The 26,197-nt window shown below is 42.6% G+C and overlaps 1 protein-coding gene across 1 annotated transcript in view; it reads right to left on the bottom strand.

The window, feature by feature from the left end:
- LOC122781660 (neuropilin-1a-like) overlaps nt 1-25,481 on the bottom strand; it is an 80,706-nt gene extending 55,225 nt beyond the window's left edge. The window contains exons 1-2 of the mRNA XM_044045568.1: nt 24,774-25,481; nt 23,755-23,929 (exon numbers count right to left, since the gene is read on the bottom strand). Coding sequence (XP_043901503.1) covers nt 23,755-23,929; nt 24,774-24,840 — 242 coding nt within the window. The 5' untranslated portion in view covers nt 24,841-25,481. The remainder of the gene's footprint in view (nt 1-23,754; nt 23,930-24,773) is intronic.
- Between the last annotated feature and the right edge of the window lie 716 nt (nt 25,482-26,197).

Genomic DNA, 26,197 nt, shown 5'->3' with positions numbered 1-26,197 from the left:
TACTACTGGCCTAATCCTAATCCTAACCCTAACCCTAACCTAACCCTAACCTAACCTTAAAACATATCTTCACCTTAAAATGTAGTAATTTACGTTATGGGGACTTGCTTTTTGTCCCCACAAGGAGGACAAGTCCCCATAATGTGACTGTGTAAACAGGTTTAGGTCCCCACAACATTAGTAATACCTGGACACACGCACACACACGCACACACACACACACACACAGACACAGGGTCGATATCCGGGCCTTGTAAGTAACCGGGAAATGTACAGAATTAATGCGAAGTAGCAGCTGCAACAAGACGCCAATTTCAACCTTTTACCACAAAAATAATCTCTACATGTCGGTGGTCTGTGTCCACTGCTCTGCATCAACATTTCTATGGTGAAAATCACTGGTTCAGTGCATGCTGTGCTCCAGCTGGAGCAGAAAAGATGGACACACCTGTAGCTTTACCACGGAGGCTCCAGCTCCACCAGACAGTCTGATGATTTTCCTTATCACTAACAACGTTAGCAGAGCAGACACAAAGATTGTCAGATGGTGAATTTCAAAGAGTCTCTTTTTTTCCCCCTCTCCTCTTCAGTTCAATCTCCAACACACATCAGACTTTCAAAGGCTTCGAACTTTGTTAACCAGTAACAAATGTTCACGTCTATCTGTTCATTTGATATTTCTTTGACATATTTGATCAACAAACTATATGTTTTGGAATGTGAAAAATGTCTTTCTTGGACGTCTGTCTTTGTTAAGACAGTTTATACTGGAAATGGAGACGGGACATGTGGGTAACAGAGGGAGGACAAACCAGAACTGAACCATGGACTATGCAGTCATATTATTCTTTTTATTAGAATCACCACATGGCATGACATCCCTACATCTGCAATATGTGGAACTATTGAAGTTTATTTTTACCAGATAAAGCAGAATCTTTTAAAGGGTCATGGGAGTGCTGGCGTCAATCCCAGCTGACAACTGGACCGGTCACCAGGACCAACCCGCAGAGACAAACACACATTTTTGCGCCTCAATTTAGATCGTAGTAAACCCAGGCTGGGATTCAAACTGCCAAACACCCTGTTGTGAGGCAGCAGTGTTGCCACCGTCAAATTCCATTTGATCTACACAAATTCTCGATTCACCGCCAGCGACGACATCGGCAGGATAAACCAAATGTAATGTAAAACACATTTCTGAGGATGTGGTTGTGTTATTGCTTCTCTTTCTCGTAGAACAGCATGTAGGCTGTTGTCTGCCGCTGTTGGCAGACAGAGTCTCCCGTTGTCGGCAAGACCTCGCTGTCATTGAATGTCAGCCAATCGTCTGCCGAGCCTCCTGAAGTCTTTCTTTGCGTGCCGTCACAGACGTAGTGTCCAAAGACAGGTGTGCTGCCCAGATGGCTGATGATGCTGACCAGCGAGTACCTGGTCTTTTGGTCGTTGGTGCCACTGAAACCGAGATTCACCTCCAGCTCCCGTGAGACAAGCACGGGGTGGTCCAGTTTAATCTCACTGTAGGATGGAGAAAATGCGAACCTCTTTAACTGGACGATCAACACATTTGGTAGGGTTGAGAATGAAAAACGCTGTGTTGACTTCACGGCACCACACTAGCATTTATATTCCAGGTGGCTCCCTTCAAGGTGCTCCTCCAGACAGTCGCTCACTGAGCCTCCAGGGACCAGGTCTAGGGAGAGGTAGCTATAGTCCTCCTCTTTGGATGAATGGTGACCACATTCTGTGCAGGTCCTTGTGTTCAACACCTGGAAGGAAAAGTGAGCTGTAATGGGGCAGGTGTAAGTCATGCCTATGGTGTGCGCTGCCATTTGGAGCTTGATTGATTGGGTCCTCGTTATCTCCAGGACACAGCTGAGGAACTCATGAGCGTCCTTCTGATGACCATCCTCAAACTCTGCGTTATATTTAGCAACAATGTCTTTGAAGGCAGCCAGGGCGTACATCTTCTCCATCTCGTTCTGAGAGTAGCGGCAGCATTCAACCTCCACAAACCCATTCATGATTTTACAGTTGGGGCAGTGACGCCAAACCCCCTCCTGGTTGTGGACCTCCTGCATGAAAGGTGTCAAGGTGAGGAGGCCTTGCAGAGTGGAGTTCATGTAACAAGTCTGCTGCAGGTTAGGGAACCCGAGGCAAAGGAGCTCCTTGCAGTCGTCTTGTTCCATGTAGATGTGTGGTTTTACCGCCTCTGTGGTCCTAGATGCGGTCGGCTTCGGGCGCCTTTTACGTTGAAATTGGACATTGAATCTTGATTTTCTCATTGAAGTCCATTTAGTAAACCATAGCTCAGCCCGCAGGTGCCTACTACGATCGGCTGAGTTGGACTGCCATTTTGAAGAGATGTTAGCCTCGACACCATCTGCAGGGTTGTTGTCCTCGCTGCTGGATAAGTCGGCGTCAGCCTCACTCATGTCAAAATCAACAATTAAATCCATTAAATAATGAATTGAGAAAATGTTCTGTTGTGTTCTGTGTCCTCTCTCATTTATCAGACTGTCCTTTGATCTGTTGGTCCTTTGATCCGTTGAACCTTTGGTCATTTGATCCTTGGATGTCCGTTGTCCTTTGATGATACAACTCATACAAGTGGGTGGAGCTTCAGAAGGGTGGTTCTGAGTGAAGACTAATATGGTGCTATTGATGTTAATTTAAATACTCTAATTGGAACAGTGTTTGCCCAATGTTGCTTGACCACACCAAAGTATGACTTCTATATTATAACGAGATTTATTGAAAATTCAAGAATCAAACTTGTCAAACCATCAGCTCAAAACCTTTAGACTCATCATTTACTATCACATATTACAGTATTTCACAAACTTTTTAACTATGACTATCTGAGCCTATTAAAAAAAAAGTTACACAGCATTTCGGACTATGACTGTCGTTTTCATTGACTTATTAAGAACAATTGTGCGGTCTTTTTTATTTAAAAATCTAAAAAAAAAATGAAAATAACGGGGAGAAAAACAATAGGACCTTGGTTATGATTATCACAGCGCTGTTTAAGCAGCCGTGTTCAGTGCAGTCTGTTTACACGGGTTATGTATCTGCAGCACTGACAGCTCAGGGCATAAACAATGTTCTCCGTGTTGAAATCGAGGTATTTGAGCCGGAAGAGTTTAAACAACACAAGCTGTTCTTTCCTTCTCTGACTTTTTCCCTCCTCCTCCGTGTGTTTGCAGGCGGCGTTACATGGCCACAGAGAAAAGCACTCTAAGTGCTCGATTGTAAAGTCTTAGTGCCGACAGTGATGGCATTTTTATTCAGCGCATCAAACTCCCTCCTCACACCACCTCCCCTTCTCACAGCGGCTCATAAAAGAAGAACTATAGGCTGAGGTGTGTGTGTGTGTGTGTGTGTGTGTGTGCATACAGATGGCTACACTCACTCACTCTCTCAGTGGCTGCAGTCAGTCCTGGAGGCAGTCTGTGTTTACAGAGACAGGTCATTTAATGAAGTGGGTCTTTCTCTTCACACTCTAGTTAAGGAGGAGGAGAGTCTCTCCGTCTGCAGCCCTGCAGCCTCCTTTCCATCCCCTCATATCACTCATTAACCACACCAGCTATTTATGCCCTCAAAATGCAGCTGTCCGTAGCGAATGCCTTGCTCAAGGGCAAAACAGTCGCCACCCTCTCCGGGCCGCCCGTGAGCAGATGTTATGAATTAACATTTTATGCTATTAACTGGCAACTGTACCAGGAGAGAGGAGAACAGTGTGTCCAAGTGGACTAAATTAAAGGTTCAAACGATATAATAATATTATTTCTATATATATATTATAAATCTGGTCAAATTTAAAGTCTGGAACAAATGAATGTATTTGTGTTTTTAATGAAAAACGGGTGAATTATGCAACTCTGAATCTCTGTATCTTAAAAACTTACCCCATGATTATTATTTTTTTAATTGGCTGATTTTAATGAGGAAAAACTTTATTTGCATCTGGGCTGCAGGTGCTGCTCAGTTATGAACTAGAAGCTAACTTTTACAGTCCGGTCACAATAATCGAGATTGTATTAACTAAAGATATATATATCAGTATATTTTAATCTTTATAATACAGAAAAAATATGGATAAAATTCATATAGTGACAAAATAAACTTGTAAGGGTGAATGACCAATGGTAAGGGGGTATATGAGTGAGTGAGTGTCCCGTTTCCTTCATGCTCCCGCCAGGCTCCACCCCTCACCTGGATGTTTCAGACATTCTCCTGCTGTTGTGAATGGATCTGACCCAGAGAATCACCCACTGCATTCTCCACATGTGGAAGGCAACCTCTGGAAAATGTCAGAAGCCAGTCTTCCAGGCTGTTTCCATAGTTGGAAACTGAAAAACGGCTCGTGACACAGTGGAAAGCGCTGGAACGAGTGAGTCGCATGTACAAAAAACTTCCCCGCGTTACTGAACTCCGAGCGCAGGCGATTATATTTCAGGCTGCACGCAAAAACAACATCATTCCTGCAAAAATAATAATAAAAAACACAAATTAAGACGCCCGCAATGTTTTTCCACACAGTTTAAGTAATCTTCAATACGGTAAATACACTGCAGTAACCAATGAGCAATAATGCCAGTGTAGCCTGATTTAAAACAAATGAGGATGTGGTGGATTACGACCTAAAATAAATAAGATCCAGACGGAGAAGGGGAATTTTCACACAGCCCTGCATTCCTTTCCAAGCTACTGGAGTACTGAGCTACGAGGAGACACCCCCACCCTGCTCCACTCACACACCGCAGCTCATTAACATGCTCACTGTGTCCCCCCCCATGCCTGACTGTGTAATATACACCTAGAAGGAAATACATGGGCATTTATCAGCTGAACGTGTGAGCTTGTGTGAAATTCACCTCCTGCAAAGCAAAGCTAAAAAAGAAATGACTCAGTGTTTCAGCAGACCATCGTTTCCTCTGTCCATCACTTGTTCCATGCAGCTCTCCCTTCATCTGGAGCTCTGCTAACACAGACTGTGCTCCGCCTTCCTCTGCAGACATTAAAGGATTCTTCCAAAGCCCTGCACTCCTCTGTAAACCAAGCGGCTTTAAATAAACATTCCACTTCGGCGGCAGCCAGACCAAATTTTCAGAGGTTAAAATTTGATCAAGTACTGCAATAAAGTCTGTCATGATTGCCCAGAGTAAGCCTGAACGACTATTCTGCATGTAGTTTCACACACAGGGAAGATGTCTAACAAGTAACTGAAATGCATCATTGCAATGAGGTGAGTGTGGGTGCAATCAAGGAGTTTACCTTGATTTTGTGACAGCTTAAGCCTCTCACTGGCTCGTTCAGTGATACGTCTGTCTAATTTCGACCGATGTCTCTTGCATTTCTTGTCCTCAGAACGTCAAAGTGAGCACTGCACACACTGGTGCCTTTGGTAAGTCAAGCGGCCAGGTTATGTGATCGATAATTGGGCAGACAGACAGATGTTCCTTGGATTAAATAGATCATACCTCTTTGATCCGGGTTCTCCGGTTTCCTCCCATGGTTCAAAAACATGCAATATGGGGATTAGGTAAATTGGACACTCTAGATTGACCGTAGGCATGTCCTGTGATGGATCTGTCCAGAGTGTGACCCCGTCTTTCGTCCTATGTCAGCTGACATTGGCGCAGCGCCCCCTGCGACCCTCATGTGGAGGATAAAGCGGTAGAAGACGGATGTAATTTAAAACATATACCGTGTCGTTTGATGGACTTGTTACGGACGGAACCACAGACTGAACTCCGTCCGACCAGTCGTTTGTGCTCTGCTCTGCTGGGAGGCTACAGATGGTCGGTTTGTGTGTGTGATCAAGAGAAAACGCACCACTTCGCCACCTGCCACACACACACACACAGTGGTCCATCCATCCCCGTTTCTCACCTCCCCCGTGTTCACCCAAAAAGCTGCATCATCTATCTGTCACTGTCTTCTTCACTCATTCACACAAGCACACAGCTCAGGCTGTGTCTCTGTGAAGAATGCTCAAAGTCTCTCTCTTCATCACTCGCACACAGCTATTCACCCACACTCTGACTCAAACCATGTCACAGCTCCTTGTATAAAACTGGTGAATATGTCAGAAACCATCTGTGCTAAAATGTTAATATTCTTTTTGTCTTTTTTTGGTTTGGCCCACGTCCCATTTTTGAACATGAAGAGGGTCGTTTTTATGACTTATACTGCAGCCGGCCACCAGGGGGCGACCTAAATGTTTTTTATGTGTCTACGAGGTAAATAACCTCCCACACTTGATTTGAAACGACAGTACTTTTATTGTCTCGGTCACTAGCTTCAAGTGGACGTCCATGTTGAACACCGTGAACCCATGTACACACGATAGCGCTGACCAAAAGGGTAAGTAGAACGTGCAGTGAGTCAGTCTCCACCCCTGCTCTTCCTAACATGGTTACTTCTGGTTTAAAAAGAAACAAAAAACAAGAAAGCAATGGACCAAATATTAAACTCAGCGTTTTCCAAAACACTTGACAAAACCATTGGGTGGGTCACGCAGGATTGTCACTTGGCTTGTTCCACACACATCACTTTAAATAAGTAAGTAAGGACCGGAAAATATGTCCTTCCTTTCCAAAAAAAATTCAAAAAAAAAAAAAAGTCCTCACTCAACAGGAAACACGGTCCTTACAAGGATATAAGAACAAGAGGCTGCACACACACACACACACACACATAGTTGGGAGTCTTACAGACAAATGAAAACACATCAGATTAGATCCTTAACGAGCAGATTAACGAGGAGAGAGTGTGGGGGGGAGAGGGGGGAGTCAGAACAACACACACACACACACACATCTGCAATCAGTGTACTCGCTGATACACTCCAGATGTCCCAAGTGCAACACAATCACTCCTGTGCACGACAGTAGGGCATATGTCAATGAAAACAGCTGGATTTTTTACAGTAAACAGAGGTTGTTTTGGCTGATTTTTGTGCGTTGCTTTCAATTAGATTTAAATCCATTAAACTGTAGAGTAAGCACGAAAATGACAGATGCTGGTAAATGGATGACTTTTGGACGGCTGGAAAACTGAGACGAGGGTGAAGGCGTCGTCATATTTGGGTAGGGAGGGATATTTAATGTGTCAGGTGTTAGAGTCTGCTTTTGTCCATTCATAACTCAGGAGACTTGAATTACATCTTGCATTCAGAGCTAAAGTGTAGGTCATCCTCACATCCTTAGAAGGACACACGGGTTCCTGATAAACACACAAAAGGTTCCTTTCATGTCGGTCCAGATAAAACCATGGAAAGTGAGTCATTCATTGGTTGTTTGGTTGGTTGGTTTGTTTGATCACAGGACCACGGCGGTTGTTTTGGAGACACTTTTGTTCTTGTCATATTGTGAAACTGACAACACGTGACATTACATCCCTACAAATGTCAACATCCGTGATGTTACCGAGGTCCATGTTTGGTGTTAAACCAACAGAATGAGACACTAACTACGTTGATAATCATTGAGTTGGTTTGAAAACAACTCATTTATTAAGAACTAATCAAGAAAACAGTCAACAAATGACATTATAATGAAGCACAGTCTGCAGACAGTGCATCTTTTCTTTTCCTCCTACAAAACAAATGCATTTATTATATATTAGAGTCTCTCTCTGGACGACTGCATTGCAGTGATCTTTAGATATAAAGAAGGATAAACTGATCAGTTCTGACCTACTTCTACACACACAAACACTTTTGTGTTTATGGGCATCCCAAAAGTCACAAGACGCCGCGCAAAAGAATGAAATCCTTCCACCGAATGACAGACAAGTCATGTGATTTGTGTCTTTGGTTTAAATGCGGCTCAGTCTTGTGGCATTTTTTTAAAAGGTCCATAAAGTGTCAGGATGCAAAGGTCAGAGCTCAGTCACCAGGTCAAGCTACGCTGTGACCTTGTCTGAGATGGACAAGTGACCCAGGAGGCTTTGCATGGTTTTAATATGTGTGACGAGGAATGAGGACAATGGCTTGTATCTGTCTGAGTACAAACACCCCAGGGCAAAAATCCATTGAGAAACGTAGGTAGACACACACACACACACACACACAGACAGACACACACAGGTTTGTGCAGCTATTCTCCACTTTCTTTCATTTGGTCAGTCTGAACAAAGGATTATCCCTTAACCTTAACCATAACCACAATTCAAATATTAGCCCCAAACTTAACCAGTTCCCCAAAGATGAGGTTCTTCCTTATAAGGACCATGAGGAGGTAACAAATACAAGTGCACACACACACACACACACACACACACACACAGTTCGACATTCATGACATGAGGGGACATTGCATTGACTTACATTCATTTCCTGGAGACTTACTCTAACCATAATTACTACTGGCCTAATCCTAATCCTAACCCTAACCCTAATCTCAATCTCAGCCTAACCTTAAAACATACCTTCACCTTAAAATGTAGTAATTTACGTTATGGGGACTTGCTTTTTGTCCCCACAAGGAAGACAAGTCCCCATAATGTGACCGTGTAAACAGGTTTAGGTCCCCACAACATTAGTAATACCTGGACACACACACACACACACACACACAGCACTTGTGTGAGTTATTTTGAATCAGACTGCTGACTGAAGTAACACAACGGATTTTAAGGAAATGGGTGTATTAGTCTGCCCGGGTGTTGAAAGCAGAAACGGTGTGTAACCCAAACATTCATTCTGACTCACACTTAAGTTCGAAGCACGCTAACACGAGACAGAGCCCAAGCAAGTATCACTGAACAATTGCCAGAACGGTGATAGTCACAGTTACATCCTGACGCAGCGATAACACAAAGGCATTAGAGCGCTACAATAACAGCGCACACACTTTTGGTCTAATGGTTTTTATTGTTAGAAAATTATCCTTACTATAGGGTTAGAAACACAGGTTGTGAAATGTATAATTCTTTTAGCCCTGAATCCTATACCACAATACCTATTTAATGGGAAGAATAACTTTAGCTTATATAGACCAGTTTTGCAGTAAAAAAAAAACAAAAACAGAATTTCCCAGTGAAACAAATGAAAAGGTTAAGAGAGAAATGTCTCAATACTGCACTTCAGGTTCTGCCTTTTCCTTCCAAGCCACTAGCTCAGCTAATAAATAATAGAAGATTATCTTTTAGCAATAAAAAAGTGATATTTTCTTGGTACCACAGCGAGAAAGTTTGGCGTTTGAATCCTGGTTCAGCCAAAGACTTTCTGTGAGGAGCTATCATGTTCTCCCTGTGTGTTCCTTCTCCACATACTCAGGCTTCCTCCTCCAGTCCAAAGACATGCAGACTGCAGTTCATTCCAAAACAGTGGTTCTCAGACTCTTTATTCCAAGCACCTGAGAAAATATTGATGATTTATTCTGATTAATTATTTAATAATATCATTTTTTTTGTGTTCATTTGGTTAATTTTCAGTTTTAATTCCTGGTATATACAGTCGAACAGTATTTACGGCCAGATGAAGCTCGCGTACCACACTTTGGAAACCACAGCTCGAGAGCGGAGGTCTGAAACTCAAATGACCTGGGGGCCACCGAGTGTCCAGTTTGGCCGGTCAAGTGAAAAAAAGGTCCCAACTTTTTTGAGAGAAAGACATTGAAATTATGATATTTCACATAATTTCAAAATAAAAGTTTTTTTTTACATGGTGAATGATAAACAGTTCACAATATAAAGTTATTAAAGACGCCAAATGAATCTATTCATAAAACAAAAGCATACAGACATGGTATTAAGTGGTGAATTGATCTGGGGGGGGCCACATGTGGCCCCACGGGCTGTGAGTTTGGGACCTCTGTTTAGGGATATGTTAGACCTGCAATACGCTGGCGATACTTCTCAGCTGGAAATGACTTCAGCTCGCTAAAGGATAAGCACCCACTTTAAAAAAAGTATGCTGGTTTGCACTTTTATTGTTTTGTAATAAACAGGTTATTTGGCCATTAAATCAAGCCTTAAACCATAATAACATATAAGTTAATACAAGATAATGCTGTCGACACCCATGTGTACATGTAGCACCAGACGCAGTGATCCACAAGAACAGGGGAGTGATTTCTGTTTTTATGTTTTCATAAGTGCAGAGCTAATTTGGCAAATGTGTTAATCTCCATTTAAGTTTCTTCATTTCCCTAATGCTGCTCGTTAAGTCAGAACACCAGCAGGCGTTAGCGCTCAAGAACATTATTCGCTCGGAATCACAACGTACATCTGTTTGTTCCTTATCTCTCTATCTGCCTCCATCCATGTCGCGCTATCCGTCAGCCCGACACTCTCCTTGCCAAACTGCAGCATATTCCCACCGGGGGTTTCTATGCTAGCTAATTAATGTCACATGTTTTGGCGAGAAAGAAAAATGGATGTAAAGTGAGCGAGGCCTCCGCGCGCATGCAGATGAACCTACGGAGCGCTAACACGTGTCAGAATGCAGCGAAAGTGACACGGTGTTTATTGCTTTGCCCCGAAGTCACCGGAGAGAAGTGTGGATTGAGTGTTGCTCGACAAAGAGCCTTTTTCCTCTCAAATCTCTCAGGTACGGACGGAGACGTTTGGCCTTTTCACTGCATTCAGACTTGGAAGGAAACGCCCTTCTGTGTTTATACAAGAATAAAGTTCCCTCGACTGGATCACGACGCAGAGACACACTTCATGTTAGCAGAGGAAGAAACTTAACTATCAACTGTTTCTCTAGTGCAGCGGCATCAATCTACCATTCCTTTTTTTCCTGTGAAATATTATCACAAATATCATAATTGTGATAACATGATGGGATAGTTCTGAGCTCATATCACCCGCCCTGACTGCTTTTTGACCCCAAAAAGATAGACTATTTTTCCACATGGCCGGCCCCCTCCTGACCAGACTAGACGCTTGGCGACCCCTAGGTCACCTGAGATTGAGGACCCTGCTCTAGTGATCCAGTCTACTGCAGCTTTAAATAGGTTTATAGACAGTCATTCATAAATGCAAATATTAGAGCGTTCCTCTCATTCTGTTGCTCTGTAAGTACTCTGATCTACGGTATGTCTCATCATAAGTAGTGCAGTCGTATAATGTTGTTATTGGGCCTTTCTGAGGTTATTCTGTGGTTATAACTAAAGAGGCAACAGACAACTTTAGTGTCCATGGCGGTTCCCGTTTATTAACTGTCGTAAAGATGCAACAGTAAAAGATGTCGGCGCGAACACAGGTACTTCTCCTTTAGGTATGGTGGTGGACATAACAAGCGCCCCTGCTGTGAAAAACAACTCCGCTGTGAGCCACAAATGTGAGGAGACTGCGCGAACGCTATTCTTGGCCCCGTTTTGGCGACAGAATAAGGCATTTCCTTTGTGCTGTGAATCAGCCGTTATTTTTCCACGAACGCTGCGCTCCCCTGGCAAAAACAAGAAAGCAGTCGAGGCAAAACATAGAAGCACCAACATAAAGATCATTTTTACCATTAAAATGACCCAAACAATTTAATCTCAATATCAATAAAGTATGACTTTGTCACACTTTGTTTAGTCACACACTAAACAACTCACTTCAACGAGGACCAACGTCCACAAACTTCACCGTTTCCCAGTTTTTGTACAGAATACAAATGGAAACACACTGTTGTTAAAGTTCATGTTCAGAAAAACAAGTTCACCTGCTTTGTTGGTGGCGTCAAGCTTCTAATGCACTGCCACACACACATTCTGACCTATGGGCTTTACTGGGGACCAACGTACGCAAACGAAACTTGTACGCAACCTTCATGCACCTTGATTTTCTACATGAACATAAAACATTATGAAAAATGGAACAAAAGGAGAAAAAAAATCCTTCAAAAAACTCTAGGGTTAGAATTTTAGTCCTGTACAGGGTTGACAACATACTGAATACAAACACAGAGCTGCAGTCCTATTTTTTATTGTTTTTATATGGTTACGGTGTTGGAGGAGGAGTTATGCTAACTATGGCTCCAGTGCATCATCGAGCCATAATTTAATTATTTAATTAAAAACTGCTTTCAGTCTTTACTCCACTGTTGTAGCTACACTTTAATGTGTGAAGACAATATCTATATTTGCTTTACAGGGACTTCATCCATCACTTCATCCTGGTGCCAATGGTGAAAGGTACAAGCTCACCTTTTTCATCATTCAAACACTTTGATCTTCACTTTTCTTCTGAACATTTCGATCTCAAACCCCAGTGAATGTGCACCAAATCATCCCTCTGGTCTCTAAAACAGAGCGTCTTCAATGAAAGGACGGTTGGTGAAAATTGGTGTTATCCTTCCCTCCTCTGTCAGATTAAAGCCTCCTAAATGAGAACAAATTCCACCTCCTCCACGTCTCCGTTTTAATTTCCCAGCAGGATTGCGCTGCCACGGCTTCATATCTGCATGGCCGAGGTGAAGGATGAGGATATTCATACTTGCTGCGTGGCCCAATTTATTTTTTAGTCAGAGGAGCGACTTTTTCGCGGCTGTGTGTGCATGTGTGGTTTTAATAGGATTTGCTTAAGTACGTTTTCCCAATTTTCAGAGGTGTTATTCATCATCACGCTGCAGTTACTGGGCTCTCCAAAGCCATTTACATATAATCGAAGTTTCGATGTTATTGAGTGTTTTTTTGTAAAGTCGGGCTCATAGACTGTGATTAACGGTGACATGTCATGTGTGGGCGAATGTGTGGCAAATGATTATTTCTACAAATATTTCTGAGTGTGAGCGAGTGCTGTGAGTGGTGAGTGTTGTGGCATCTAGTGAGTGCTGATGAGTGGTTCTGCAAAAATTGACAAGTGTGTGTGTGTGTGTGTGTGTGGCTCACTGATGAGCAGGGAGTCCACAACTGCTCTACATTTCCATCAGTTTGTTAATATTGTTTTTCCTCAGGCTTTTGCATGTCCACATCTTCTGTGTTTCAAACATTTGAGCTGACTCATATAATCCGCACTTGAGCGCCACCCATGATTGTTTAGAAAAGAAAATCCAAACAAAGTACTGCACGTTAGAGAAACAATAGCAGGACTCAAAGTTCACGCTTCCTTCCATGAGACAAACATTTGCTGCCGAAAGAGATTAATCAGTTGGTGAAAGTCAATGTTTGTCCTCTATTCTTTTCAACTCCTGTGCAAATAGTGGAAGTCTGTCATTAAACTCTGAACTCTGGGTTCACTGGCAGCTCATCTGGTTAAGCACGTACAATTCAAAATGGCTGCTCCAAGCATTAGCAATAGCGGAAGCAGTAATTTTGACTGTTTTAGGCACTTTTATCAAATGTAATAACTCATATACACAGTAGATACTGTCCTGAAGAAATGTTGGTACGGTGTATGGTGAAATGTGTTTATCAAATTAACTAGATTAGGTTAACTGAACTTAGCTTCAACTATAATGCTAACCCCTAGCCGCAGAATATCTGAATTGGGAGTTGGAAAGTGGAACAAACTTAACTCAGGTGTGCCATTGCACATTGAAAAAAAGGTCAATATACCCACAGAACATAACCTACCCAGCACCAAACAGCTAACAGCACCGGCTAGCAACTAGCTAGTGAATTTTGCAGGCATTATGAGCTTATAGCCTAGCTCTAGTCTTGACAGCACTATATAGCCGTTAGCATGCTTCCACCTTACCCTTAAAATGACTCACTCTGTTTGTAGCATGAGAATGTTTCCACAGACAAAATACAAAGCTTCATCAGCATTGTTTGAACTCATTTGGTTTGTAGTTTCAATTTGTTTACATTAAAAAGTCACACACTACAGCTTTAAGCACAGATTGGACACTGAAACAAACAGTTGAAACGAGAGTGAATTCTGTTTAAAATGTTGAAAATCCAACAAAAACGCAACGCTAACGTTGCTCCCTGTCGACGTCTTCGTATTCAGATTTATTGTTAACGTTGCACACAGTCTTTGCCGACAATGTGGCTCAGATATGAGTCATTAGAATGGCTGTCTTGGGTTAATCATCGTCTTGTAATTTCTATCAAAAACAGTCCACAGTGAAAAGTTCACCATCACTTATCGAGGAAGGGAAGACGTATGGTGAAGAGAGAGTTCAAAGAGTGTGAGAAAGGGACGGAGAATGATGATGGAGAGAGAGAGAAAGTGATGAAGGAGGCAGTGACGAGATGACAAGTGAGGAAAAGGGAAAGCCCAAGGCGGGAGGAGGAGGAGGAGGAGGAGGAAGAGAGACTGTCACAAAGTCAGGATGAGTCTGTCGAGGCTAACCAGCCTGAAGCTCTCTTTGAGTCCATCTGTATCGTAACCCTTCTTCATCTTAACTTTACTTACTTACATGCCTTTCATCTGAAGCCTTTATATTATATAAAGGTTATATAAAGGAGGAAGACACTGAAGGATTGAATCACTTAAACCAAACCTCCATCAAGGCCACTTCATTTCCAACTGTGTCAATAAACTTTCTCGCAAAGGTTAACAATAGTTTTGACTAAATCTCTGAATGCATATCCTGGTCACCAGTAGCTAATAATTTCCTCCATATGCCACGAAATCCCCAGCAAGTTTCATCCATTCATTACTTTCTAAGTTATGCAACACGGTCAAAAACACAACCTCCTTAGTGGAGTGAACTACAGTCTGTGTAATTTAAACTAAAGCTGCTCCCAGACATGCACTGAAGTCTGGAGGGGTTACTTGAGAATGCCAATGTCTGCAAAATTTGCTCCAGACATTCTCAGGAAATTCTCCTGCCAGATCAGTGGAATCGTCAAATAACGTCAGGATGCGCCCCGAAGCATGTTGATGATAGTGTTCTGTCTCTTGTGTGATCTAGACTCCACCACTTTCTCTGGAAAAAATGTCCGGCACCAATTTCCCGCACATTCATGTCTGGAAATGGCTTCAGAGGGAATCCTACATCAAAACTTCACGGCCGTGGAAAATAACTGATGATTTCTTCTTAAGTCTTAAATCTCTTCAGATTTTAAGCACCTGCAATTAAAACCTAATAATTCACTGCTAATTAATAAACCATTAGATTTTAGTCAGTGCAATACAAAAGATAAATGGGGGTGACCTTACATAAGACAGGACAATTATTCATCTACATGACAAACAAGACATTTATTTATCATTGTGCAACTTTTCATGGCTTCAACGCTGCAAAGAGACGAAAAACACAACAAACAGCCAAAAGGCTCCATCCTCCAATTTCCTTGGAAATAAGCCACAGGCTAACTGTTCTGTGACAACAGCACACTCACTCTTCCTGTTTTGTGTCGGCCACAGTGGAACTGAAAAACACAACCATCTGGAAGGCATGCCTTTATTTTTTTATTCTTATTTGAAAATGGCGACGTCATAGTGAAGCCAGAGCACAGGATCAACGCCGCGGTCTGAAGCCACATAAAAAGGGCTGAGGATATATATATTTTTTTTTCTATCTTGTGGCACAAACACAAGACTAAACAACAGGCTCTGGAGTCGCTGACTAATGTAGTTTTGTATTTTCAAACAAAATGTACTGGGAAACAAACTTTATACAAATGCACTGCAGCCTACATGATGAACTGATGATCCATCCATCCATCCATACATTGTGAATTTATCAATTACAGCACAGACATTCATGTGCAGCATCCTTTTATTATTCACTTATTCATTTCCATGTACTCAATCATACCATATTTCAACCTATATTCCATCCGTCCGTATCTATTTTGCCATTTTTTCCATCGATCATCCAACAGTCCATTAATTCTTCCATACATCTTTAATTCATTCATGAACTCTCCCATTTTTTATGAACCCAAAATTATAATTTTGGCCATCCATCCATCATAGATTAATTCTAACCAACCCGACATTACTCAGTTAATTACTTCATCTGTCCCAACATTCACCCTTTGATCAATCAGTCATTTCACAAATGCATTGATTTGTCCCATCAAGCCCTTGTTCCATTATCATCCCTCCATTCAACCCGCCCTCCAATATATAATCAATTCATCCATTCACAGTTGGCGTATCCGCCATTATTCCATCTCTCATCCAACAATCCATTCATTCTCCCATCCATCTTTAATTCATTTAAGAACACTCTGATTTTTACAGATCTGAAATTCATTTTTTTCCATCTATCCACCAGAATGTAATGATCCGTACATACTACAATCCATCCGTCATCATATAACAATCCATCCATAGATCTATGCTTTTATTAAACACACACACACACTCACAGTCATGTGATACCTCCAGGCTGTGTGGTGACTCTGTCTGATTTTTATGACTTATCACAGAACACTTTGCCTCAGGACAAACCAGAGGAATTGACAGCATCTCTGTGTGTTTACAGACACAACAGTGTGGCTGCTATTGTTTTCAGCTTGTGAGTCTACAGTATGTCCTGGAGACACATGTGGTAGCATCACAACCTCGATCTCGACTCCTCGTTTTCTTTCCACTCCGGACTCTCAGCTGCTCCGTTTTTCCCGCCTCAGGACAAAGTGTTGACTGTGAATGTCTCCGACACGTCGCGGTATAAATGTATGCATGTTATGTTCGAGGGCTTTAAGGCCAATTCCCTCACGTTACCGTCATGTGACAGTTCCTGTATTGCAGTTGTTCTGTGATGAAGTGCTGCAATTAACTTCCTCACTCTGTGCACTTTCACTCAGCGTGCCTCATCAACCCCAGTCTCACTTTATTAGTCTATATCAACCACAAACGCAGTCTAATCAAACAGCCCTCAATAAATCCTGCCTTCGCAAAGTTAATAAAGTTTTTAATATGTTGTCCGACTCATTTGCATTAATGAACGTCGGCCGTGGCCTCGGCGTACATTGCTTTTCACGTTATTGTGGGAGAACAGAGCCTAGTTTCTCCATGTGCAGAGCAAAATACACAGTGAGATGGCCTTAAGCCACAGTTGCATCGTCTATATCTGTCAGATATGTCACAAACACAGCACTTTCTGTGCACATCTGAAAGCAAAGCACTGCAGGGTTTCTGTTCCCCTTCAATCATTCATGGTGTTGTGAAATATTTGCAGGAACAGTGATTTCATAAAGGAAAAAGGCCCTTTTGTTTTCTTAAGGCAAACCTCAGCAGATTCAATCTCAGTGTGAACACCAGTGCAGTCATCACAGGCTGCACATGCATCCATTGTAGCCCAGGTGCACAGTAAAGGTCAATCAATAAACCAGGTCCCAATGTCCAATGTCACAGGCAGTCCAGTATGAAAACATCAAATACGTGAGGGGCCCCTTTGCGCCTATTTTTGAGCATCTTTGCAAGAAAACTCAATAATCAGAAGAGGGTTAAAGCTGTGGGATACTTGTCGTGAACTGCTTCATCAATGCGCAACCCAAAGACCGCGTTGGGTGCACGTGGACAGCGCACGCGTAAATTAGTCGCCAAGGAAAGTCATCCGAGCCTCGACCTGTCCCGGGGAGCCGTAGCATCGTTCTCTCCTTCTTTGGTAGGAATGCGTCCTATTCCCTGCGTCCAGGCGGTGAGGTGGGACGCTACAGAACCCTGGCGCTCGAGTATACCAGGGTCCACAATATGTGACGCGCACTTCGGCGCATGTGGCATGTGCACAAAAGTATACCAGGGCCTTTAGAAGACGCCAATAAAGCTCCAGTGTGTAACTTCTGTCACTGAAACACTGCCACGCTTCACGTGAGCCTGCAGAGCTTTCTGAAAACACACTCGGTCTGTATTCCAACAACAAGAACAACAAAACGGACCACATGACGGACATGAAGCCTCGTTTATGTATGAATGAAACTGAACACTTTAATGTTTGTAATCCTGCCCACAAAGGACAAGAAAATTGCATCCAACTCAACCTCAGAATCCTAATTAATCCCATATACAGGTGTAAATGGTGGATTTCCCCTTCTGCGCACCGCTGTGCTTGTTTAAACGTGCAGGAGAGTGTGTGTATGCTGGAATGTGCAGCGTATGCATGGTGAAGCACACTGTAAATGACAGAGAGTCTGTGCAGCCTGTATGTGTGTTTGTTATGTGTATGTGTGTCACGCACACTGTGCCAGTGCAGCTTCACGTAGGAGGAAACAGTTCAGCCAACTCCTAAAAAGATGTCCCAAATTATCCTGCCACCGACGCATGTTCCTTAGCCGAGCCTCTGCTCTATTTTGCCGCACTCTGCGGGGATTCACTTTGTCAGGCCGCGCTATTTCAGACGACGTGGACGTGAGACAAGAGTTGTTCTGGTGGCGCTCCAGATTGGCTGACGGATCTTAGTATGTCTGAACAAAAGTCTTACTGGTTCTCATTTAAACCGACGTCTGTTCACCGAGCAGAAACTGTGCCACTTGAGAGTTCGAGGGAGCGAAAGGTTGTCGACGCTTACACGGAAGCTTTTGAAGGATTTATTAATTAATCCGCGAAAAGCTCTCTAATTTTATCCTTACAATATCATTTATTAGTCTGACAACATGAAGCTACAATGTCTTTTTTCCCCCCCTCAAAGATGTTGATTGTTTCCAAGCTGGTAAAAAATGTCCCTCCTTTCTTTCTTCATGAATCAGCCGTGTCATTTTAAAAATGCTGTAATTAAGGATCATAATTACAAATGCTGGGTCAGGAGGAAGGGGTGGGCAGGGAGGACATTTTCTGCCACAGATGTCTGAAATGTACCCAGCGTTTGCTTGTGGACGCCAGTGCTTTGGTTTCTTTGTTTGGCTGGTAAAACGACAGACATGTTTCACAGCACTGGAACATGTTTTTCCATTTTGGTCCAGTAATTAAATTATGGGACTGGAAGAAATGGGCAGGCAGTGACATGCTATCTGATGGAGGAGGGGGAGGAGGAGGATGAGGGGGAGGAGGGGGTGTGTCATTCTAACAATACATTTCAATTAGGGGACAACTCCTACAGCCCATAGCTGTATGATGTAGACAGACGACAGAGATCAATGCTAATGACAAAAATATGAATATTCTTTTGCTCTGTGTTACATTTCTTATACGCTGATAAAACTCTTAGTTGATTATTTTGTATACACACAACATTTTCCAAAAAATTAGGATGATAATCAGTATCGGTCAGATATTATCAATATCATTCGATTGGATATCGGACAAGTATCCAGATCAGATACAATCCAATAATCATACGCGTTGCATGCTTCACTCTGCACAGACTGTAAAGATCTAGGTGAAAATCAGCAAAAGCATTTTAGCTGAGTCATGTTTGGGCTGTTTATTACAAACAATATTTGTTGCACAGCTGGAGAATGATGTCTTTGAAATGACTCAGCACAAACGTGTTGTTAACAGTAGCTAAATGGTCTAAAATGACTCTATCGGACACAAGAAAGTGGTATCGTCTCCATCCCTAGTAACCAAGTGTGCAACATGGCAGACTGTGCAGTAACAAAGACAGCTGATGTATGCCAGACAATCAAAGTATCCTTGAGATACTGAACTCCTCATCACTTCCCGACGGCAACAATAAAGTACAATTATCATTATTATTATTATTATTATTATTATTATTATACCGAGAGGCGCTAAACAATCAAATCATGTTTATGAGTTTGGCTCACACACTACACAGCACAAGGAACTCTCTGATAAGGTCGTCTTCCCCGTTGATGATGTTTAGCAACTCTTGCTTTGTCGTCAACCATAACAGACATAGCTCTGCTAAACTCTGCAGCCAGACACCACGCCTTAGGCCGTCTAATAACACAGTTCTTAACTCATAATAATGATAATACATTCATTAGAAAATACTTTCTGTTAATAGATCCATAAATTCCTTTAAAATAACAACATTTTCCTACGTTCTCTTCTACTTTCTGTCTGAGTTCTTGCTCCTTGAGTCCATGAACGTTATGAACTGAGACTATACAAATAAAATATAATTGAATTCAATTCTTTAATTAGTGAACCGACAACTTGGTCCCTGTTTGGTCACGTAAAAAAACAAAAAAAAACACGGATAAGGACACGCGCACTTTACCACAGAGCCCGTGTTGTGTCATTATTAAAACTCCTGCTGTGGAAAAACACGGCACATACAAAAATCTATCCTCTGCAGTGGTTCAGAGACAGTTCCTTTGCACCGTAAACTGAGTCATCATTTTTCTACACAAACCCTGTTCCAGTGGTGAGGAGACGATTTACTGTGTCGTGGATCAATATCAACAAGGACTGTGTCATCTGTCCAGCACCCTTACACTGTGTAATCACTTTTAACATCCTCATGACTAAGTTTGAGACATTAGTTCCAGCTGTAATTAATAGAAAATAACATTTTGCGTGATCAAATTAGAAACTAATTAGGATTCAGTGTCTTGCTCACGGACACTTAAGCAGAGCAGAGGCTTAATATCCAGTGTGTGAAGAAGTTGATGTACCACATTTCACTTTTCAAACTGATGGTAAAACATTATAATATTATGTTGCTTTTTCCGATCATGGCTGCAGGATCATATTTTGGAGCTGGCATCGAGGAGTGAAATAAAAACTCTAAGTATCATCTCAGGAAATTTTGAAGTGGGACTGCGGTATCGCCAAAGGCTTACGCCCCCCCCCGCCCCCTTTAATGGGCATATTACAAACATTTGACTCCCTCCCAAAAACAACACTGCTCCTGCCAAGTCACAGAGCCATGAGATACACCCCGTCATCATCCAACATAAACTCACACAACAAATCAGGAAAACCCAGCGAGCAAAAGAAAACAGCTGATTGGTACGTGGAGGTGGCTGCAGGGCGGCCACAGGCCTGACTCCTGCGGCACTGACTGCGTCTGTTAGTCACCATGTGGAAACGTTTGCTCACTTGACTGCAAGCTCATCAAGACGTGGACGAGTGTGTGTGTGGCCAAAATAAAGAGACGACACGACTAGAGGCTTCTCACAAGCAGGAGACGATCACTGTGGACCAGGACTTTTTCACGACCAATAACAATACTTAGACCACAGCCTTGAGTATCCAGTGATCCAGTCTTTTTGACTTCTTCGATCTTGCAATAAGTCCACATTGCTCACATGATCGTGGCACTGTAGTCGAATAGAAGCTACACGTTTGGTTTCAAATGAAAACATGTGTCTGGATGAGCGTTTCAGCTCCACGTCGGACGTAATCTGCTTCCAGAAACCTTCCCGAGAACTTGAGGGCCTTTTAGTGACAGTTTATCTTCTCTGAACGTGCCCTGGACCAACACATCTGTGTGTGTGTGTGTGTGTGTGTGTATTATACATATGTGAGGGTCGGGTGTGGAGGTTGTTCTTGGAAAGTGTAAATTGGATGTAATGCATTCATCTGCTGCATGCAAAGGGTTAAAATGTCTGAAATGAGTTTTTATTTTTTGTATGTGTATGTATATTTGTATACATATATGTGTTATGCTTAAGACTTATCATTTATTACTGTTATTTATTATTTTCTCAATATTTTATTATGGGTGCATTTGCTGTATGTACATGATTTGTATGTTGCACTGTATTCAAAAACATCCACCAATTAAGATAATAAAAGAAGGCGTAAACAGGAAGCGGATTATCTCCTCTGCGGGTGTTTGCTTAGTTTCAGATAAACCAGCAACGACGGTGAAAAGATCCGCGATTTGTTTTATCTGAACGACTGCGGGGTGAGAGTGAAACAGCTGATCGTGGACTTGTGGCAGATCAGGGGCAGGTAACTGTGTCACCATTTCAAAAGGGTCAATGTTGTTGCCCATCAACGTCATGCGGAACAACAAAAGCGCAGCACTGCGGATGTAGCCTTAGCTTAGCTTGAATGAATCTACTTATTTTACACCTGAAGACACTTCTCTGGATCTTCATGACACATGGAGACCCTGCCCACTCTTACATCACGTAAGATAGTAACATAAGAGAGAAACAATTAGCTCGTGTTAAGCCCCGATGAAGTCATAATCTAGTATATTACCGTCATATTCCAGCACATTAACCTATGAAAGAGTCATTTAAGCGAACAACGTGCTGTTGGTGGTGCCAGACACTGACCTAAAAAACTTTATCACCACGATTTATTGCGTTTCATTAAGTACTTAAACGGCAGGATTGCGTACTTAAATTGCTGCCTGAGTTATGACAGAAAATAAGGTCATTGCAGAGAATGGCTGTTTCAACACGGGTGTAAGGTGTGTGTGTGTGTGTGTGTGTAATCCACTGACCAACACAATATCCACTATCTGTCTGGGAGGCTAATGGTTTATTAGTCCCTTGGCGGTGCAACATGATCCAATAGTATGAGGAGGAGCCCATCTGTGTGACCGCGCCGGACAGGCAGTCGCGTGATTTACACAGGAGCCGTTTATGGAGCTTTTAAAAAAGACAGAGGAGCCGACATAAAAGCCGGCTTATTTATGGTGAGGAGCAACACAGGGGTTGTTGTGTGGATGCACACAATCGAATGTGTGTTTCGGTGTCAAAGAGGAGTTGTGTGTGTGGGTACTTGTTTGCAGATTTGCAGGGTTATAAGCACCGCTACACACGAACAACCCAAAACATCCTCCTGACTGATGTCTGTGGAATTAACCACTCACGATGATGCTGGGAAACACTGTACACTCTGTTCAGTCATTCACCCTCCACATGGAGGTCGCCGATACCAGTCCCAGGTGATATGGGGCGGACGGTATCACTGGGTTCATCCCGTCATCGCAGGGCCACACAGAGACAAACAACCATTCACTCTCACACCTACAGTCAACTTAGAGGGTCCATTTAACCTCTGCATGGTTTTGGACTGTGGGCGGACGCTGGAGAACCTGGAGAAAACCCACTCGCACACAGGGAGAACATGTTAAAGTCCATGAAGAAAGACCCTCATTCCAAAAGGGAGGCAACCCAAGGTCTTTTTGATGAAAAGGCAACAGCACTCACCACTACACCAAAAACAACAATTATCTTCACAACTGAGTAATATGTCACTTATTTTCTTGATTCATTGATTAGTTGTTTGGTCCATAAAATGTGTCAGTGTGTCGTTCACATCAAAATATCAACATCCAAGGAATTATTTTCACTCAAACCTTCTTCAATCTTCAATTCTTTAATTGAAAGCAGTCCAACATAATTAAAGAATCTCCCAGAGGGAAACTGAAGCTGCAGAAACAGTTCATCCACAAACACAAGACAAGAAAAAGTCATACATCTATAAACAAAGTTTAAGTACATATGTGACATTTGACGTCACAGTTTAACTCCATGAACTGCTGAAACGATCCATGATATTCACGACGTGCTACAATGCTGTCACCTGACATCAGTTTGAAGACGCATCTCTGCAGTAATTGATGAACAAGCACCAACCGGCTGCAGACAAACACATCTGCTCGCGTTTGTTTCTCTTTCAACATCTGCAGTTTACACAAAAACAGTTCCTCCAACGATCTGAATAATCTGATTAAATCAGATCCTGGAGCTTCTATTTCTCCCAAAGCACATCCAGATGAGCGCCATCCAGATTATTCCTCCACATACAAACAGGTACAACTTTCCTCCAGATTAAATTACAAACAATTTTCCTCTGGATTTCTTTTGTTTTATAGAATTATAGAACTCAAACTCCATTTCATCTTACATAACCATCACCATCACAGCATCTGAACCCTGTGTTATAAACCTCCACTTCTCTGGAAGCAGATGTGTAACTCCTTGACCAATAGGTGGCAGAGTTTCATGCTGTATCCAGGCAGGATTGAGAGGAGGGGAGAGTAGAGGAGGGGTGAGAGAGAGAGAGAGAGAGAGAGAGAGGTTGAACTCTTACTTGCAGTCTCTGTCCTCCAGGTCAAAATGTGGGTTGAAGTTGATGAGGATCTTCTGACCAGGCTCTGGCGCAGTTATCACCCACACGCACTGCTGGGAGGGCGGGTAGGCGCCGGGATAGCCCGGGGAGGTCAGGTAGTCCGCGATGTCTATCTCTATGTTTCCCCCACATTTATCTGCAGCACAGGAGAAAGTTCATCAGCGGGGTTTTGTTTGAGTGTTTGACAGAGAAAGAAAAAAAATGATAATAACTCAAATGTTGGCACATGTGAGGAAACATGAAGGTAGAAAACCACCCTCATAAATCACAACACCTATGTCTCTTCACCTGAACCTGTCAACATATACAGGGAGGATTCATACACCAAAGCCATACATTTGGGGCTATAAATTAAACATCTGTCAAGTGCCATCGTCCTGAAAACAGGTGATAAAAGGTGCTACTGGTTTCTGCCCCTGCATCCCATAATAATAATGTGTGTGTGAAAAATAATAAGTGGCTGCTGCTTCTGCGGAATGAGTACATTTAAATTTCTCAGTGAATGATTTATCAAACCAACATGTCGAAGCCTATAAGACTGACATCCGGCGGCAACAAGGCGCGCTAAAGCGCAAACGCTCCAGCGCGAACGCTCCAGCGCAAACGCTCCAGCGCGACCCCGAGCCGAAGCTCGTAGAAAATGTGTCATATTTCTACTCTAATGAAAATGCACCAACACATTGCATCTATGATGTGAGTTTGTACTCACTGTGAAGTACTTTGTAAGTATTTTAACACAATAAACACCCTTAATGTGTCTTGTTTTGGTGCATTTTGTATGATATTCCAAATTCTTTATTCCAGTGTGAGAGGAATTGGAGGAGAAGTATTTAAACTGAATCCGTGCAGACGCTGCAGACAGATGTAGAAACAGGTGAGAGGCAACAATGACAAGGAATAAATCTATATATATATATATATAATATATACATATAAAAGACAGGCTGCCTGTTGTCAATAGTCAGAATGTTAGAACCTACCAGTCTGTGTCAACGAAGCAACCAAGAGGACTTGGCTAAAAAGGAACAATAGAAATCCACAAAGCATCCTTGTCAGATTGTGTTCAACACGGAAAATAAAAAAAAAATTAAAAAGGATAAATTAAAAGACAACAACGTCCAGAGCAATTTTAGGTCCAAAAACAGGGGAAGGGGATTGTCTCAAAGGTAGAGATGTGGTGGTTGTAGGTTTTCCAGCATCCTGCGGGCTTCAGCACCAGGAGCCCTGCTGCGTCTGACAGGGAGCAAGTTAACGATCTCCCGGAGAAAACCAAACGATAGAGAGAATAATCCGAACACACAGGCGAGAGTCAAAAGGGAGAAATCCGCTCGCCAATAGCGGCAGCTGTGCGCCAAAGATTCTTCATCAAACCTCTCACTTCTGAGGGCAGAGCACCGCTGATGGTGTTACTTCCAAGTCGAGAAGGAACAGAATCACGAGTGGGTCGGTGTTCAGTAAAAACCAAGCGCGGAGAACATCGGACCTCCAGCTCTGTCTGTCTCTCTGTCTCTCTCTCTCTCTGTGTCTGTCTGCTCGGACTGCTGAATGCCAGCGACACGACTCGAGCCGCGAAAGTAACAGTGGAATTTCCACTCCCCAAAAATTCCTGCCTCCACTGCGTGTGTGTGTGTGTGAGCGCGCAACCAGCAGCGAGCGACCGACCGCTATGAGGAGCTGGAGCAAACTGACACCCGTGCGCCCTCTGTGCGCTCCCGACGCACGCACACATACAGGCGGGCGGGCAGGGCTCGAGCTGAAAGAGTGCGCACGCAAACTCACGCTGGCATGTGGGTCTGAGAGAGTGGGCAGTGTCCACCAGTGTCAACACGGACTGTCTCACTCAAGTCTGGACACTTTATGTTTTTAGGTGAAAAATAACAATAATAATAATAATAATGATAACACATGATTATAGAGGGGCCAGTATTTTCAGGCCCTAATAACACAATATGTAGATTAATAAATGTAAAATTAATCAACAAAGTGCTTATAAAAAAACAAACTACTGTGAGTGCTACGTAATTGCTATTTCTTTTTTGTCAACAAATTATTGTCAACATGGGTTTATTCACATTATCATAATACTGAGGTTTGGAAGACTAAGGTTCTAAAAAGAAACACAACGCTGGCTTATTATTAGGCTTATTTATTGTTCAATATAAAGACTTTAACACTGAACATTAAAAAAAACAAACTTAAATGTGAAACTCATTCTACTGTGACTGTTGGCAGGAACAGCAACGTCACTAAAAACTCAATATCTGGAGGACGCTGAGGATTTGTGGCAGGATAAGCAGCCGACAGACAGCTGTCATATCAGATTATGCTTAACTCTCATTAACAAGCAGTTATCTTAACAAGTACACATGGCATGGCACATGAAATATGACTCATATTTATGCAC

This window comes from Solea senegalensis, linkage group LG1 (genome assembly GCF_019176455.1).
Source record: "Solea senegalensis isolate Sse05_10M linkage group LG1, IFAPA_SoseM_1, whole genome shotgun sequence".
Lineage (NCBI taxonomy): Eukaryota > Metazoa > Chordata > Actinopteri > Pleuronectiformes > Soleidae > Solea > Solea senegalensis.
The sequence above is the reverse complement of the archived record's forward strand: the minus strand, read 5'-3'. Positions and strand labels throughout refer to the sequence as shown.